The sequence below is a fragment of the Haliotis rufescens genome, unplaced genomic scaffold (genome assembly GCF_023055435.1).
Source record: "Haliotis rufescens isolate VD_foot unplaced genomic scaffold, xgHalRufe1.0.p SCAF_80, whole genome shotgun sequence".
NCBI classification, from domain to species: domain Eukaryota; kingdom Metazoa; phylum Mollusca; class Gastropoda; order Lepetellida; family Haliotidae; genus Haliotis; species Haliotis rufescens.
This window is the reverse complement of record NW_025964373.1, coordinates 1188995-1205520: the sequence shown is the minus strand read 5'-3', so window position 1 is coordinate 1205520 and position 16526 is coordinate 1188995. Positions and strand designations below refer to the sequence as shown.

General features: G+C 47.2%; 1 protein-coding gene across 3 annotated transcripts in view; it reads right to left on the bottom strand.

Annotated features, from left to right (window-relative positions):
- The window catches only part of LOC124137375 (serine/threonine-protein kinase SMG1-like), a 124255-nt gene that overhangs the window by 4044 nt on the left and 103685 nt on the right, over positions 1–16526 (bottom strand). For 2 of the 3 annotated variants that reach the window (XM_048390006.1, XM_048390007.1), the window contains exons 62-73: positions 15540–15790; positions 13800–13965; positions 12120–12296; positions 11343–11467; positions 10737–10815; positions 8397–8522; positions 8079–8177; positions 7054–7238; positions 3264–3358; positions 2236–2364; positions 1516–1566; positions 282–388 (exon numbers count right to left, since the gene is read on the bottom strand). In XM_048390006.1, the coding sequence (XP_048245963.1) occupies positions 282–388; positions 1516–1566; positions 2236–2364; positions 3264–3358; positions 7054–7238; positions 8079–8177; positions 8397–8522; positions 10737–10815; positions 11343–11467; positions 12120–12296; positions 13800–13965; positions 15540–15790 (1590 nt within the window). Of the gene's footprint in view, positions 1–281; positions 389–1515; positions 1567–2235; positions 2365–3263; positions 3359–7053; positions 7239–8078; positions 8178–8396; positions 8523–10736; positions 10816–11342; positions 11468–12119; positions 12297–12345; positions 13111–13799; positions 13966–15539; positions 15791–16526 lie in introns of those variants that run through there. The other variant, XM_048390008.1, reaches the window with a different exon arrangement.

Genomic DNA, 16526 nt, shown 5'->3' with positions numbered 1-16526 from the left:
TCACTGACAAAGGAAAGGGGATAAAATGGGCTTACCAATTAGGATGGAGAATTTGGCAGTAGATAGAACTATAACCATGAAGCTACAACAATGCATCACAACCAGTTAAGCATATGAAAGTGAAAATTGGCTGAACCGATTCCATAAATAGTCCTGATCAACTACTTGCTATCAAGTCATTAAAATGGAATAATGGAGAATTTGTTTTTTATAGAAGATGAATGATTACAACAAAGACCATATATAAAACAGCTGGATTATATGATTTGTTGGAATCTGACCTGTTCTGCAACGGACATGCGTTTGTTGGGGTCCGGGTCTCTCCCATCTAGCTTCATCTTGACACGGCGCCACACCCCCACTGCATAGGTGTTCCTCTCCTGGATGGCTGAATTACACACAATTGGGTTGAATTACACACAATCAGACTGAACTACACACCATTGGGTTGAATTACACACACTAGCTGAATTACACACAATAAGGCTGAATTATACACAATCGGGCTGAATTACACACAATTGGGTTGAATTACACACAATTGGGTTGAATTACACACAAACGGGATGAGTTACACACATTAGCTGAATTACACACAATCAGGCTGAATTACACACAATCAGGCTGAATTAGACAATACGGCTGGATTACACACAGGCTGCATTACACACAATAAGGATAAATTACGAACGGGCTGAATTACACACACTCTAGCTGAATTGCACAACAAGGCTGACATACACAATCAGGCTGAATTACACACACTCAGGCTGAATTACACTCTGGCTGAATTACACTCTGGCTGAATTACACACTCTGTTTGAATTACACAGAATCAGGCTGAATTACAATCAGGCTGAATAACACAACCAGGCTGAATGACACACAACCAGGCTGAATTACACACAACTGGGCTGAATTACACACACTCAAGCTGAATTACATAATCAGGCTGAATTATACACAATTGGGCTGAATTACACACAACTGGGCTGAATTACACACAACACACGATCAGGCTGAATTACACACACTCGAGCTGAATTACACACAATCAGGCTGAATTACACACAGTCAGGCTGAATTACACACAGTCAGGCTGAATTACACACAGTCAGGCTGAATTACACACAGTCAGGCTGAATTACACACAATCAGGCTGAATTACACTCTGGCTGAATTACACACAGTCAGGCTGAATTACACACAGGGGCAATCAGTCATTAATCTCTGCAAAAACTGGAAGTGAACTTCGGGACCCATCAAAACCCCAAACACTTCAACTTCCTAATGTCCTTGCTCTCAAGTGGGTAAGGCTTTAAGATGCTTCCAGCAATATTCTAGCCACCATACAGAAAGGGACACACAGAATGAGCTTCACACTTTTCAACCGTGAAGGGAATCAAGTCCGCTCATCTGTAGGCTATTACCGGCATGTAATTTTTTGCCTACACAATACATAGGTTATACCATCTCTCACTGGTCCATGACAACCGAATATCCTACTTGACTTACCTTTCCCCGTACGTGGATCTCGGATAACTCTCTCCTTCTTAACAATGGGAGCTGAAAACAAGACAATCTGTTGAGTGCAAGAACAATGGCACCGCCCAAGAAGGTTTGGTTTAACACTGATTTGATCATATTGCAGCATGTCTGTAGCTTACTGTGGGAAAAGCCCAGAGTGACTCCAGTACAAGGATCTATACCAAATGTCACCTTTACAGTAAATAAAGAAGTTGTTATCCATACATTGTGTATACTTTGTTGATCATAATCAGGTCACTTCTGAATTTGACCTTCCACAATCAGCGGATCCTGGCACAATTAAGGGATGAAACTCTGCACAATGAATTGTGGCACTTCAGCCTAAATAACATACTGACATCCTAATCCTACTACTGTCTTATACACATGGCTGAGTGAGTGAGTGAGTATTGTTTTATGCGCTTTTAGCAATATTCCAGCAACATCTGGGCAGGGGACACCAGTAAACAGGCTTCGCACATTGTACCCATGTGGGGAATTGAACCCGGGTCTTTAGCGTGATGAGCGAACGTTTTAACCACTGGGCTACCCCACCGCCCCTTATACACATGGAACAGCAACCCTAGAAGATGCAGTAGTTGTGAAAGCAAACAATGAAAAACTGTTCCAGGAAAATATTAGATTCTAGCAAAAGGTAGACATCATATGATTGTGAGCTGGTTATTGAGGTGCTACAAGACTACTGACTGCTCTGTGCCCGGGCCGCTGCACCGGCCTGAGGGCTGAAGGGCGGGGTGTTGGGCTGCAGCTCTCTCTGGATTGTGGACATCCTGCGTGCAGGACTGGCTACTTCACGCTCGGCTGGCTTCTTCAAAGCTGAAGGAGAGAGGCAGCTGGTCAGTACATGAAGATCAACTCGGCCTCCTGGGCCCACTTGCACAAAGCGATCATAGCACTAGGATTATCATAACTCCCATACTTTATCATAGGCTTACGATAGTCTTAGCGCTAAGATGGCTTTGTGCAAGTGTGCCCTGCATTGATTAGGAACATTTATCAATTAGTCCATGCAAGTGTTGAAACCTGCGTCGCCACACCTCCCAAGGGTTCATAAAACCTTCTTGATATGGTAATAGAAAATATTTTCTGAAAATAACTAACTCAGTATTGTAAATTGATACTGGAAGACAAATAGGATCTCATCCCAGAGACCATACAAGGGAGAGACAGGCCTCAGCAGTAGAGTATCACTAACGTACACTGCCACGCTGAGTGTAACTGATACATTGGGGTGCCCTGCTGCTCTTCTCCTGGCAGCAGTCGGGTTGGACAGCTGATTTGTCAATTCACAAAAAACCTTGCATGTAAATCTTCGCAAAGATTTGATTCGTGTAACAGAGCAGCTTGGTCTCGTGTGTTGGGGATCGTTCTCCATCTGGCCCAGAGGCCCGTTCCACGGTTCTTGGTCCCTGCTCATTTAAATGTCTTTTCATATCAAATATATCTGCAGTAGTCGACAGAGCCAAGGCTCGGATTATATTCCTTCTAATGATGATCCTCATTTGATAAGGAAAGACACTGTCAGCTATCTCCTAGTAAGCCACCCTACGCCCCTGGTGGAAGGAAGGACCTAGTCTATGTCTATTCTTATCATAGGTGAACATAACATGTTTGAAACAGGACAAAGATAAACCTTTGTAACGTGCAACGAAAATTAAAATTAGTTATTTTGCGGAACTTTGTTGAACAACTAACTCCACAAGTATTGTGTGTACCCTGATTGTTCTCCTTGCTGGTAGGGTTCTCTTCCTCTTCTTCCTCCGTGTCGGGCAGGATGGGTGGAGCAAACTGCAGCAGGGTGTCGTATATCCTGCAGGGAAGACACAGATTACATATCACACCCTGACATTCGGCAGTACTGTGAAACAAGCATGCCATTGCCTAGATATAAGAACTATTGCAATGTGAAAATTGTAAGTTCTAGAAAAAAAAAGGAATAGTGGTTTTACAGCGCTTTTAGCAATATTCCAGGAATTTCACGACAGGGGACACCAGCCATGGACTTCATACATATTGCCCATGGGACAAGGGCACAGGGGACAGGGGACACCAGACATGGACTTCATATATATTGCCCATGGGACAAGGGCACAGGGGACAGGGGACACCAGCCATGGACTTCATACATATTGCCCATGGGACAGGGGACAGGGGACAGGGGACACCAGGCATGGACTTCATATATATTGACCATGGGACAGGGGACAGGGGGACAGGGGACAGGGGACACCAGCCATGGACTTCATACATATTGCCCATGGGACAAGGGCACAGGGGACAGGGGACACCAGCCATGGACTTCATACATATTGCCCATGGGACAGGGGACAGGGGACAGGGGACACCAGGCATGGACGTCATATATATTGACCATGGGACAGGGGACAGCAGCCATGGACTTCATATATATTGACCATGGGACAGGGGACAGGGGACACCAGACATTGACTTCATATATATTGACCATGGGACAGGGGACAGGGGACAGGGGACACCAGCCATGGACTTCATACTTTATAGCCCATGGGACAGGGGACAGGGGACAGGGGACACCAGGCATGGACTTCATATATATTGCCCATGGGACAGGGGACAGGGGACAGGGGACACCAGGCATGGACTTCATATATATTGCCCATGGGACAGGGGACAGGGGACAGGGGACAGGGGACAGCAGCCATGGACTTCATACTTTATAGCCCATGGGACAGGGGACAGGGGACAGGGGACACCAGGCATGGACTTCATACTTTATAGCCCATGGGACAGGGGACAGGGGGACAGGGGACACCAGACATGGACTTCATATGTATTGCCCATGGGACAGGGGACACCAGACATGGACTTCATACATATTGCCCATGGGACAGGGGACAGGGGACAGGGGACACCAGGCATGGACTTCATATATATTGCCCATGGGACAGGGGACAGGGGACAGGGGACACCAGGCATGGACTTCATATATATTGCCCATGGGACAGGGGACAGGGGACAGGGGACAGGGGACAGCAGCCATGGACTTCATATATATTGCCCATGGGACAGGGGACAGCAGCCATGGACTTCATATATATTGCCCATGGGACAGGGGACAGGGGACAGGGGACACCAGGCATGGACTTCATATATATTGACCATGGGACAGGGGACAAGGGGACAGGGGACAGGGGACACCAGCCATGGACTTCATACATATTGCCCATGGGACAAGGGCACAGGGGACAGGGGACACCAGCCATGGACTTCATACATATTGCCCATGGGACAGGGGACAGGGGACAGGGGACACCAGGCATGGACGTCATATATATTGACCATGGGACAGGGGACAGGGGACAGGGGACACCAGGCATGGACTTCATATATATTGCCCATGGGACAGGGGACAGGGGACAGGGGACACCAGGCATGGACTTCATATATATTGCCCATGGGACAGGGGACAGGGGACAGGGGACAGGGGACAGCAGCCATGGACTTCATATATATTGCCCATGGGACAGGGGACAGCAGCCATGGACTTCATATATATTGCCCATGGGACAGGGGACAGGGGACAGGGGACACCAGACATGGACTTCATATATATTGCCCATGGGACAGGGGACAGCAGCCATGGACTTCATATATATTGCCCATGGGACAGGGGACAGGGGGACAGGGGACACCAGACATGGACTTCATATATATTGACCATGGGACAGGGGACAGCAGCCATGGACTTCATATATATTGCCCATGGGACAGGGGACAGGGGGACAGGGGACACCAGACATGGACTTCATATATATTGCCCATGGGACAGGGGACAGGGGGACAGGGGACACCAGGCATGGACTTCATATATATTGCCCATGGGACAAGGGGACAGGGGGACAGGGGACACCAGACATGGACTTCATATATATTGACCATGGGACAGGGGACAGCAGCCATGGACTTCATATATATTGCCCATGGGACAGGGGACAGGGGGACAGGGGACACCAGACATGGACTTCATATATATTGCCCATGGGACAGGGGACAGCAGCCATGGACTTCATATATATTGCCCATGGGACAGGGGACAGGGGGACAGGGGACACCAGACATGGACTTCATATATATTGACCATGGGACAGGGGACAGCAGCCATGGACTTCATATATATTGCCCATGGGACAGGGGACAGGGGGACAGGGGACACCAGACATGGACTTCATATGTATTGACCATGGGACAGGGGACAGCAGCCATGGACTTCATATATATTGCCCATGGGACAGGGGACAGGGGGACAGGGGACACCAGGCATGGACTTCATATATATTGCCCATGGGACAAGGGGACAGGGGACAGGGGACAGCAGCCATGGACTTCATATATATTGACCATGGGACAGGGGACACCAGCCATGGACTTCATATATATTGCCCATGGGACAGGGGACAGGGGGACAGGGGACACCAGGCATGGACTTCATACATATTGCCCATGGGACAGGGGACAGGGGGACAGGGGACACCAGACATGGACTTCATACATATTGCCCATGGGACAGGGGACAGGGGGACAGGGGACACCAGACATGGACTTCATATATATTGCCCATGGGACAGGGGACAGGGGGACAGGGGACACCAGGCATGGACTTCATATATATTGCCCATGGGACAGGGGACAGGGGGACAGGGGACACCAGACATGGACTTCATATATATTGACCATGGGACAGGGGACAGGGGACAGGGGACAGGGGACACCAGGCATGGACTTCATATATATTGCCCATGGGACAGGGGACAGGGGACAGGGGACACCAGACATGGACGTCATATATATTGACCATGGGACAGGGGACAGGGGACACCAGGCATGGACTTCATATATATTGACCATGGAACAGGGGACAGGGGACAGGGGACACCAGACATGGACGTCATATATATTGCCCATGGGACAAGGGGACAGGGGACAGGGGACAGGGGACACCAGCCATGGACGTCATATATATTGCCCATGGGACAGGGGACAGGGGACACCAGACACGGACTTCATACATATTGCCCATGTAGGGAATGGAACCTGGGTGTTCAGCATGATGAGACAACGCCACCACCCAAAATAAAAAGTGGCTAGATGTGAGTCTAATAAACTTGTATATAACTTTCAAAAGAATGTTTCAATGATTTCCACTTTTGTACCTATGACACTATGGAGTATGGAGGTATGGCTAAAAGGAACAAAAACGGCTCATTTTTTTTAACTCTCAAGAGACAATCCAACTATTGGCAAGTCTGTGACCAAGATTACATTTTTCACCACACAGTATACTGACTCCGAGCCAACCAGTCCTTGTTGTAGACCCTTAATGCCGAGTGCCAGGCAGGGTAACAAGTACCATCTTTTAACATCTTCTCGTATGACACAGCAAGGCATCACACTTGACCTTCTGCTCTCTGGGTGGATGCTCTACTATTAGAGGCGGTCGGTTATTTCAAAAGATAAAGCATCACTCACTGTGGTATTTGCTCCAACAGATCTGCCAGCATCACCCTGGCCTCCTGCATGCCCTCTTTGGTCATGTCATCGCTCACGGCAGTCTTAAGGGCGGCAGCCATGTTCTCCGAGAAATTCTTATAGGTGGCCAGGTACTCCCGGATACCCCCCTCAATGACGTAGTCACCATAGTCCTGCTCCTCTTGCTGCAGAAAGGGGGATAACATTACCATTACCATGGTTACTTCAACACTCTTTCTTGTATTCCACAATTAGGGGTTCCCTCAATATTCTACCTTCTATCAACCGAGGACAATGCCACTGCCACAATGATTTTACTTCAGTACTCTACCTTATATTAATGAAGTACATTATAACTAAGGTGGACCTCTGCCAGTGTAGGTTGAGGTGAAGTGGGGTTTAACGTCGCAACCAAGATTATTGCATTTAATATATAGCCACATGCATGCACGTGTGCGTGGCCGCTTGTACTAGTCTTTTATAGTGCTAGCCCACTGAGATACCATTCTGCAGTTAATGTTTGTTTGTTGTTTAACGCCGCACTGAGCAATATTCCAGCTATATGACGGCGGTTTGTTAATAATCGAGTCTGAACCAGACAATCCAGTGATTGACATCATGAGCATCGATCCATGCAATTGGGATACGATGACATGCATCAACCAAGTCAGTGAGCCTGACCACCCGATCCCGTTAGTCGCCTCTTACGACAAGCATAGTCGCCTTTTTACGGCAAGCATGGGTTGCTGAAGACCTATTCTACCCCGGATCTTCACAGGTCGGTAACAACAAGAACCCCGGGCAGCGTTCGAAATTGGCACTAGTCCTATAGTCCTTGCCAAAATGCCCAATAGTTAAGGTATCCTAAGGACTAGTAGAAATTTGTCCTTTCTAAGGGATTTGCTACATGTCCGCATTATAAGGCCTAGTGGGCTAAACCTGCCGGACCTTCCGCTCTCCAGGTGGACGCTCTGCCACTAGACCAGGGATTTCCAGCAAATACCCCCTGCTACCCTGCAACCTACCTTGGCCATGGACTTAAGGATGGAGCGCAGATCAGACATCAGCTTGTGATGGGATGCTAGCACTGTCTTGATTGTTGAGACCTTGTCCTGGATGCTTATCTAAAAACATTTTTCAAAGTCACCTTAAGACATAAAAAAACACAGTTCACAGTACAATAGCAAAAATATGCTCATTTCCATGGAGAGTTTCATCCATGATGCTTCTCTATCTTTGAAGTACAAAACGAGAAACAACTGACATGTTACAATCAAGTTTCTGTGATGTTGTTCCCAAATACCCAAATAAGAAGATTGACTGGAATTTCTTTTCTAACGTACTTTGAATCCATCAATCTCTGCCTTTATGGTGTCTGTCTGTGTGTCCATCTCTGCAACGTCCTTGTTGACCTGGTCCAGCGTGGACTCCAGCCACTGGGCAGTGATCTTCTCACCCTCCTCTGGGGACTGGAAGACAAAGCACGAAACATGACCCATGCATCAGAGCACCTTTATGAATGCTAGACTAATCGTACACATTCAGCACTTTTCTCTGACAAGAGGCGTCATATACTATGCAGGGGATATTCAGAGGTGTTACTACAGGAAAACAAACATGGGTTGCTGAAGACTAATTCTAACCCATATCTTAACTGGTCCATTAATGTCATAGAGCTGGTCAGTTAATGATTTTTGGGCCATGTATTACAATGACTGGGCAAACTGCGTTCCTTATCGTCCATGGCAGAGTCACAGGTGACAGTGAGTGAGTCTGGTTTTACGCCACTTTTATCAATATTCAAGCAATATCACGGCGGGGATCACCAGAAATGGGCTTCACACATTGTACCAATGTCAGGAATTGAACCCGAGTCTTCGATGTGATGAACAAACACTTTAACCTAACTAGGCTACCCCACAGCTCCAAGCATGGGTGACTGGGGCCCCACAGGGTGGGCTGTGAAAGAGGCTGTAGTCATCACGTACCCGTGTAGTCATCACCTACCCGTGTGGTCATCACCTACCCGTGTGGTCATCACCTTACCGTGTAGTCATCACCTACCCGTGTGGTCATCACCTACCCGTGTGGTCATCACCTACCCGTGTAGTCATCACCTACCCGTATGGTCACCTACCTGTGTGGTCACCTACCCGTGTAGTCATCAACTACCTGTGTGGTCACCTACCCATGTAGTCATCACCTACCCGTGTAGTCATCACCTACAAGTGTGGTCACCTACCTGTATGGTCAACTACCCCTGTATGGTCAACTACCCCTGTAGTCATCACCTACCCGGATGGTCATCACCTACCTGTGTGGTCATCACCTACCCGTGTGGTAACCTTCCTGTGTGGTCATCACCTGCCCATGTGGTCATCACCTACCCGTGTAGTCATCACCTACCCGTGTGGTCATCACCTACCCGTGTGGTCATCACCTACCCGTGTGGTCACCTACCCGTGTTGTCACCTACCCATGTTGTCACCTACCCGTGTGGTCACCTACCCATGTAGTCATCACCTCCCCGTGTGGTCACCGACCCGTGTGGTCATCACCTACCCGTGTAGTCATCACCTACCCGTGTGGTCATCACCTACCCGTGTGGTCACCTACCCATGTAGTCATCACCTACCCGTGTGGTCACCTACCCGTGTGGTCACCTACCCGTGTGGTCATCACCTACCCGTGTAGTCATTACCTACCCGTGTGGTCATTACCTACCCGTGTGGTCACCTACCCATGTAGTCATCACCTACCCGTGTGGTCATCACCTACCCGTGTGGTCATCACCTACAAGTGTGGTCATCACCTACCCGTGTGGTCATCACCTAAACCGAGTAGTCATCACCTACTCGTGTGGTCATCACCTACCGGTGTAGTCATCACTATCACCTACCCGTGTAGTCATCACCTACCTGTGTGGTCATCACCTACCCGCGTGGTCATCACCTACCCATGTGGTCATCACCTACCCGTGTAGTCATCACCTACCCGTGTGGTCATCAGCTGCACCTCCAGGTCCGAGACACTGCTGCTGGACGACTCCATCAACACCCGTGTGGTCATCACCTTAACCGAGTAGTCATCACCTACTCGTGTGGTCATCACCTACCGGTGTAGTCATCACTATCACCTACCCGTGTAGTCATCACCTACCCGTGTGGTCATCACCTACCCGCGTGGTCATCACCTACCCGTGTGGTCATCACCTACCCGTGTAGTCATTACCTACCCGTGTGGTCATCACCTACCCGTGTGGTCACCTACCCATGTAGTCATCACCTACCCGTGTGGTCACCTACCTGTGTGGTCACCTACCCATGTAGTCATCACCTCCCCGTGTGGTCACCTACCCGTGTGGTCATCACCTACCCGTGTAGTCATCACCTACCCGTGTGGTCATCACCTACCCGTGTGGTCACCTACCCATGTAGTCATCACCTACCCGTGTGGTCATCACCTACCCGTGTGGTCATCACCTACAAGTGTGGTCATCACCTACCCGTGTGGTCATCACCTAAACCGAGTAGTCATCACCTACTCGTGTGGTCATCACCTACTGGTGTAGTCATCACTATCACCTACCCGTGTAGTCATCACCTACCCGTGTGGTCATCACCTACCCGCGTGGTCATCACCTACCCATGTGGTCATCACCTACCCGTGTAGTCATCACCTACCCGTGTGGTCATCAGCTGCACCTCCAGGTCCGAGACACTGCTGCTGGACGACTCCATCAACATGCACACCTCGTTACATCTGCCAAGACAACAGCGTTAGATTCATGTAACATCTACTGAGACAACAGCGTTAGATTCATGTATATCAAAGCCTGCCTCACTTGACTTTGTTATTGACAGAAACTAGTTTAATGTTGTTGCACAAACATAGAGGTGGTGAAATGGGGTTTCACGTTGCGTCCAAGGTTATTGCACTTATATAGCGACGTGAATGCATGTGCGTGTGTGGCTGCTTGTACTAGTCTGGACTAATGACGATCTTATAGTGCCAGCACATTGAGATACCATGCCTCAATTTAACATGAATACCCAACTCAGACACAGTATACTGACTCTGAGCAGACCAGTCTTTGTTTTAGCCCTTTAATGCCGAGTGCCAGATAGGGTAACAACAAGTTCAATCTTTTATCATCTTTTAACATCTTGTAGTATGATGTGGCCGGGGATGAAATCCCGGACCTTCTGCTCTCTGGGCGGACGCTCTACCACTAGACCACAGAGGCAGTCCACAAACAGAGAAACAAGTCTGCCTGATGTTCTTCCCACCTGTTGATGTGAGTGAGGAAGTTGGTGTCGGAGGACACTGCCTCAGCTGTCCGTGTTCTCAGTGCTTCGAAGTGCAAGATACCCTGACACAGAGAGACAACCTCCGTCACCATCTTGCTCTCCGTCTGAAACAAGAAACACCATCATTATATATATATATGTCTAGAATTGATAACATAGAAAAATATTCTTTAAAAAACGGCTTATTAACGACATACCTCCCTTGATTTGCATTTCCGGCAGTGTAATACAGGTCAATGGTCTCACTAACCTAGTCCTTTTCCAAATCATTTTTCCTTTCCGCACAGTTAAGTGTTACTATATATAGTCACGGACACAAGAAATGCAAATACCATTCATGTAGTTAATAATTGAAGAATTACTCAAACTCAAGAGATATTAGATTGGTTCCATGCACAAATGAACATACTGTTATGGTGTGTGAACCAACGCTCATGAATGCATCACATGTGACGTCATAGATCCATAACTCGAGATGCACCATTTGTCTTGTGTAGGATTCGCATGAAAAGTTTTGAAGTCACTTGCAGTGAATTGTGATAAGAACAGAAACACTCAGTGGTAACACTTGACTGATTGTTAGTTTGGTCATTAAGTAGCACACAATGGAAACATCTGTACTTTTCTAAGAAAATATAACGTGTTACATGAATATTAAAGGTAAAGAAAGAAACAAAAAAATTGTCATCCTCTATTTTATTGCATTTCTATGTAACATTAAATCTGTTCCGCAGCCAAGCAACCATGCTTCCATACCTCAAGTGACATTTTCCTGCGATTGCTTGCCTCCTCAAACTGCTGCAGGACAAAGTTGAGTGTTGGGTTGGCGCCGGCGGCCCACCGTAGTCTCTGCGTGATGCTACCCTCCAACTGACTGTAGCGGTCTTCACACCCAGCGATCACCCCCTCCTGGCTCAACAGGGACTGCATGCCCTAAACACATGTAACACAGGCATGTAAGTCAGGTCTTCACACCCAGCGATCACCTCCTCCTGGCTCAACAGGGACTGCATGCCCTGAACACATGTAACACAGGCATGTTAGTCAGGTCTTCACACCCAGCGATCACCCCCTCCTGGCTCAACAGGGACTGCATGCCCTGAACACATGTAACAGGCATGTAAGTCAGGTCTTCACACCCAGCGATCACCCCCTTCTGGCTCAACAGGGACTGCATGCCCTGAACACATGTAACAGGCATGTTAGTCAGGTCTTCACACCCAGCGATCACCTCCTCCTGGCTCAACAGGGACTGCATGCCCTGAACACATGTAACAGGCATGTAAGTCAGGTCTTCACACCCAGCGATCACCTCCTCCTGGCTCAACAGGGACTGCATGCCCTGAACACATGTAACAGGCATGTAAGTCAGGTCTTCACACCCAGCGATCACCCCCTTCTGGCTCAACAGGGACTGCATGCCCTGAACACATGGAACAGGCATGTTAGTCAGGTCTTCACACCCAGCGATCACCCCCTCCTGGCTCAACAGGGACTGCATGCCCTGAACACATGTAACAGGCATGTAAGTCAGGTCTTCACACCCAGCAATCACCCCCTCCTGGCTCAACAGGGACTGCATGCCCTGAACACATGTAACAGGCATGTAAGTCAGGTCTTCACACCCAGCGATCACCCCCTCCTGGCTCAACAGGGACTGCATGCCCTGAACACATGTAACAGGCATGTTAGTCAGGTCTTCACACCCAGCGATCACCTCCTCCTGGCTCAACAGGGACTGCATGCCCTGAACACATGTAACAGGCATGTAAGTCAGGTCTTCACACCCAGCGATCACCCCCTCCTGGCTCAACAGGGACTGCATGCTTGTTTGTCTGTTTTGCTTGTTGTTTAACGCCACACTCAGCAATATTCCAGCTACATGACGGCGGTCTGTAAATAATCGAGTCTGGACCAGACAATCCATCCATGCAACTGGAATACAATGATATGCATCAACCAAGTCAGCGAGCCTGACAACCCGATCCCGTTAGTCGCCTCTTAAGACAAGCATCGTCACCTTTTACGGCAAGCATGGGTTACTGAAGGCCAATTCTAACCGGATCTTCGCAGGAGCAGGATTGCATGACACACACATGTATGTTTTTTTACAGGCTCTGTAACACACTGCTGTAAGGACCCTGCTACACCAGGTAGCTAAGAAGGACAAGATACAACTGGGAATGGGATCAGAAACAGAGATAAGATAGCAGTTACATGAACTGCTGGAGGATGCTGACAACAGTTAAGTCAGTCACGGGCTATATCGGTATGACAGACAGGTGTGAAACGTAGAAGACAATACATACACAAGTTCTGATGTATTTAGACGTGACAGTAAAGTTTTCAGTCCACAGAAATTTATTCAGAATACAACTTAAAAAACATTTGGAAGTCTTTATTTGTAAAAAAACCATTGAAGAAATGTAAACTCACCTTTCTCATTTCGGACATGACATTGGCTCTGACTGGCAGGTCAAACTGGGTGGGATGGCGGCCGGCCTGTGAGAACAGGTCCTCATGCAGCCACTGGAACCTGGCCACCTGAGGCTGACAGCGCTGCAGGGACGTCTTTACCAGGCTGATGTTGTTGTCCAGACGTCTGGGAGCAGAAACATTCAATCTTATTAGGCTTTCAATTCAGCGAAAGATTTGATCAATATTACCAGACTGCCTCATAACTAACTCATGACAAGCATCTTGGTGACTTCAATGATTTCAAATACTGACCGCCTTTTTACCCTTGGGGATTTCCTTCTTGTCTAGTTATGCACCATTAGAAAACAAAACTTGGATATCTGAACTGGAAAATAAGGCTACTTCACTTAAAGGGCAAGTTCACACGGAAATGAACCTAATTTTCTTGTACTTTTTCCACAATAAAAGTGTTAACCTAGAAGTGTCATAGACAAAAATATAAAAATATCACAATTAATTAACATATGTTTTGCATTAAAACGATTTATATTTTTCACATTTACCAAGTGTTCTATTTCCATAACAAAAACACCATGGCTTATGCCCCTTGCAATATGACGTCATTGGTGCCAATTGATAAACATTATGACGTCATCATGCTTTGTTAGAGCCGCTTCACGTGGTGTAGGTACAGGTGTGTGATTCTAGCGTCTCAGATGCCAGCCAGCATAGTGTTATGCTGAGTCACCACTGCGTCGGAGTGTGTCGTAGGCCATGTCGTTTTTACCGAAAACTTGTACTTGATATCTTTTGCGTTCAGAATAGACAGGGACCCAGTTGAATTGGCACCAATTACGTCATAATCTAAGGGGGATAACTCAGGCCTGTTTAGCTCGAAAAACGAAGGCCTCATAACGGCATATCATTTTCACACTATTGTGAGCTTCCTACTTTCACTGTGAAAAAAATGAGTGTATATTTTCAAACACAGATACCAACTTATTCTAAAATTGCGTTTTGTTTAGAAAAAGAAAGACAGTAATTTTTGCGTGTACACTTCCCCTTTAAATGAGATAACCATGAATTTGAAAGCTGATTGAGAAATTGAGCTGATCCCTAAAATACTGTTTTGTCACGTTAAAAAATCAAACTTCAGACGGTGCTAGTTGTTACTCTGCCAGTGAAACTGGATTTAATCACAATGGAAACACAGTAACAGTTGTTGTGGAGGTGTAGTACGGTTCAGACTGAGAAGGAACTCACCTGGCCAGATCATGTTGTGGAGTGGTAGTACTGTTCAGACTGAGAAGGAACTCACCTGGCCAGATCATGTTGTGGAGTGGTAGTATGGTTCAGACTGAGAAGGAACTCACCTGGCCAGATCATGTTGTGGAGTGGTAGTACAGTTCAGACTGAGAAGGAACTCACCTGGCCAGATCAAGTTGTGGAGTGGTAGTATGGTTCAGACTTTGAGGGAACTCACCACGCCAGATCATGTTGTGGAGTGGTAGTACGGTTCAGACTGAGCATGAACTCACCTGGCCAGATCATGTTGTGGAGTGGTAGTACAGTTCAGACTGAGAAGGAACTGACCTGGCCAGATCATGTTGTGGAGTGGTAGTATGGTTCAGACTGAGAAGGAACTCACCTGGCCAGATCATGTTGTGGAGTGGTAGTACAGTTCAGACTGAGAAGGAACTCACCTGGCCAGATCATGTTGTGGAGTGATAGTACGGTTCAGACTGAGAAGGAACTCACCTGGCCAGATCATGTTTTCTCCAGGAGGAGTCCTGAGACCCTGTCAGGGAGGTGGCTTGAGTCAGGTGGACATGCTGGAACTGAGAGTTCCTCAAGCACTGGTCAACTGCCTTCTTGCACAGGTCATCCAGCGGCACCTTTGACTCGGCCCCAACATCCTTCAGCTCGATCTCCGCAGTGACATTCACGCCGAGGGTGTCCACAAACACACAGATGATGTAGCCCAGGATTTGGGAGGGGAAACCAATCACCTGGGAAACATGCCACATGTCTTATAAATGACATAATTCTAACAAATACCCTACCTCTATTATAAGGGTAACGCTTTTTTTTTCAGGGCATTATCATTTGCAGAAGCCCGAGGTTTTCCATTAACTGCACGACGAAGGAGGGCAGTTGAAAAGACCGAGGGCTTCTGCAAATGATAATGCCCTGGAAAAGAGCGTTACCGTTATTATAGCTAAAATGGATGGAATTTGATATCAAATAAAAAGAAACAACAACATCGGTTTTGAAATATTTACTGCAATCAACACGAATGTCACTGACCACATTTTACAAATATGGAAACGTCATAGAACAAACTAGATGACGTCACTAAAATACGTGACGTCATTTTCTCTACCCTATGACGTCACCTAACAACAGGCTTGATAATGGCCCGTCGTCAAGCAATATGAGGGCATTATCAAGTTACAGTGGCCCCGCTCATTTCTGATAACGTGCGGGCGGTCTAATGATAATTCTATCCATTTTAGCTATAATACATCATAGCCATAGATTGTTTATGCTGAGAATCACACCATAAATATTTTATCAATTTTCAACAGACGTCCTCTTTACTGCCAAACATCTTTAATTGGGTATTGTAGTGGTATTTTAGCCATATTGTAACGTCACCAGAAGAATTTATGGCTATGATGTAATAGACGTATCATTCATAGAATTATACACAATGATAACTATTGTTTAATTTCTCACAAGTAA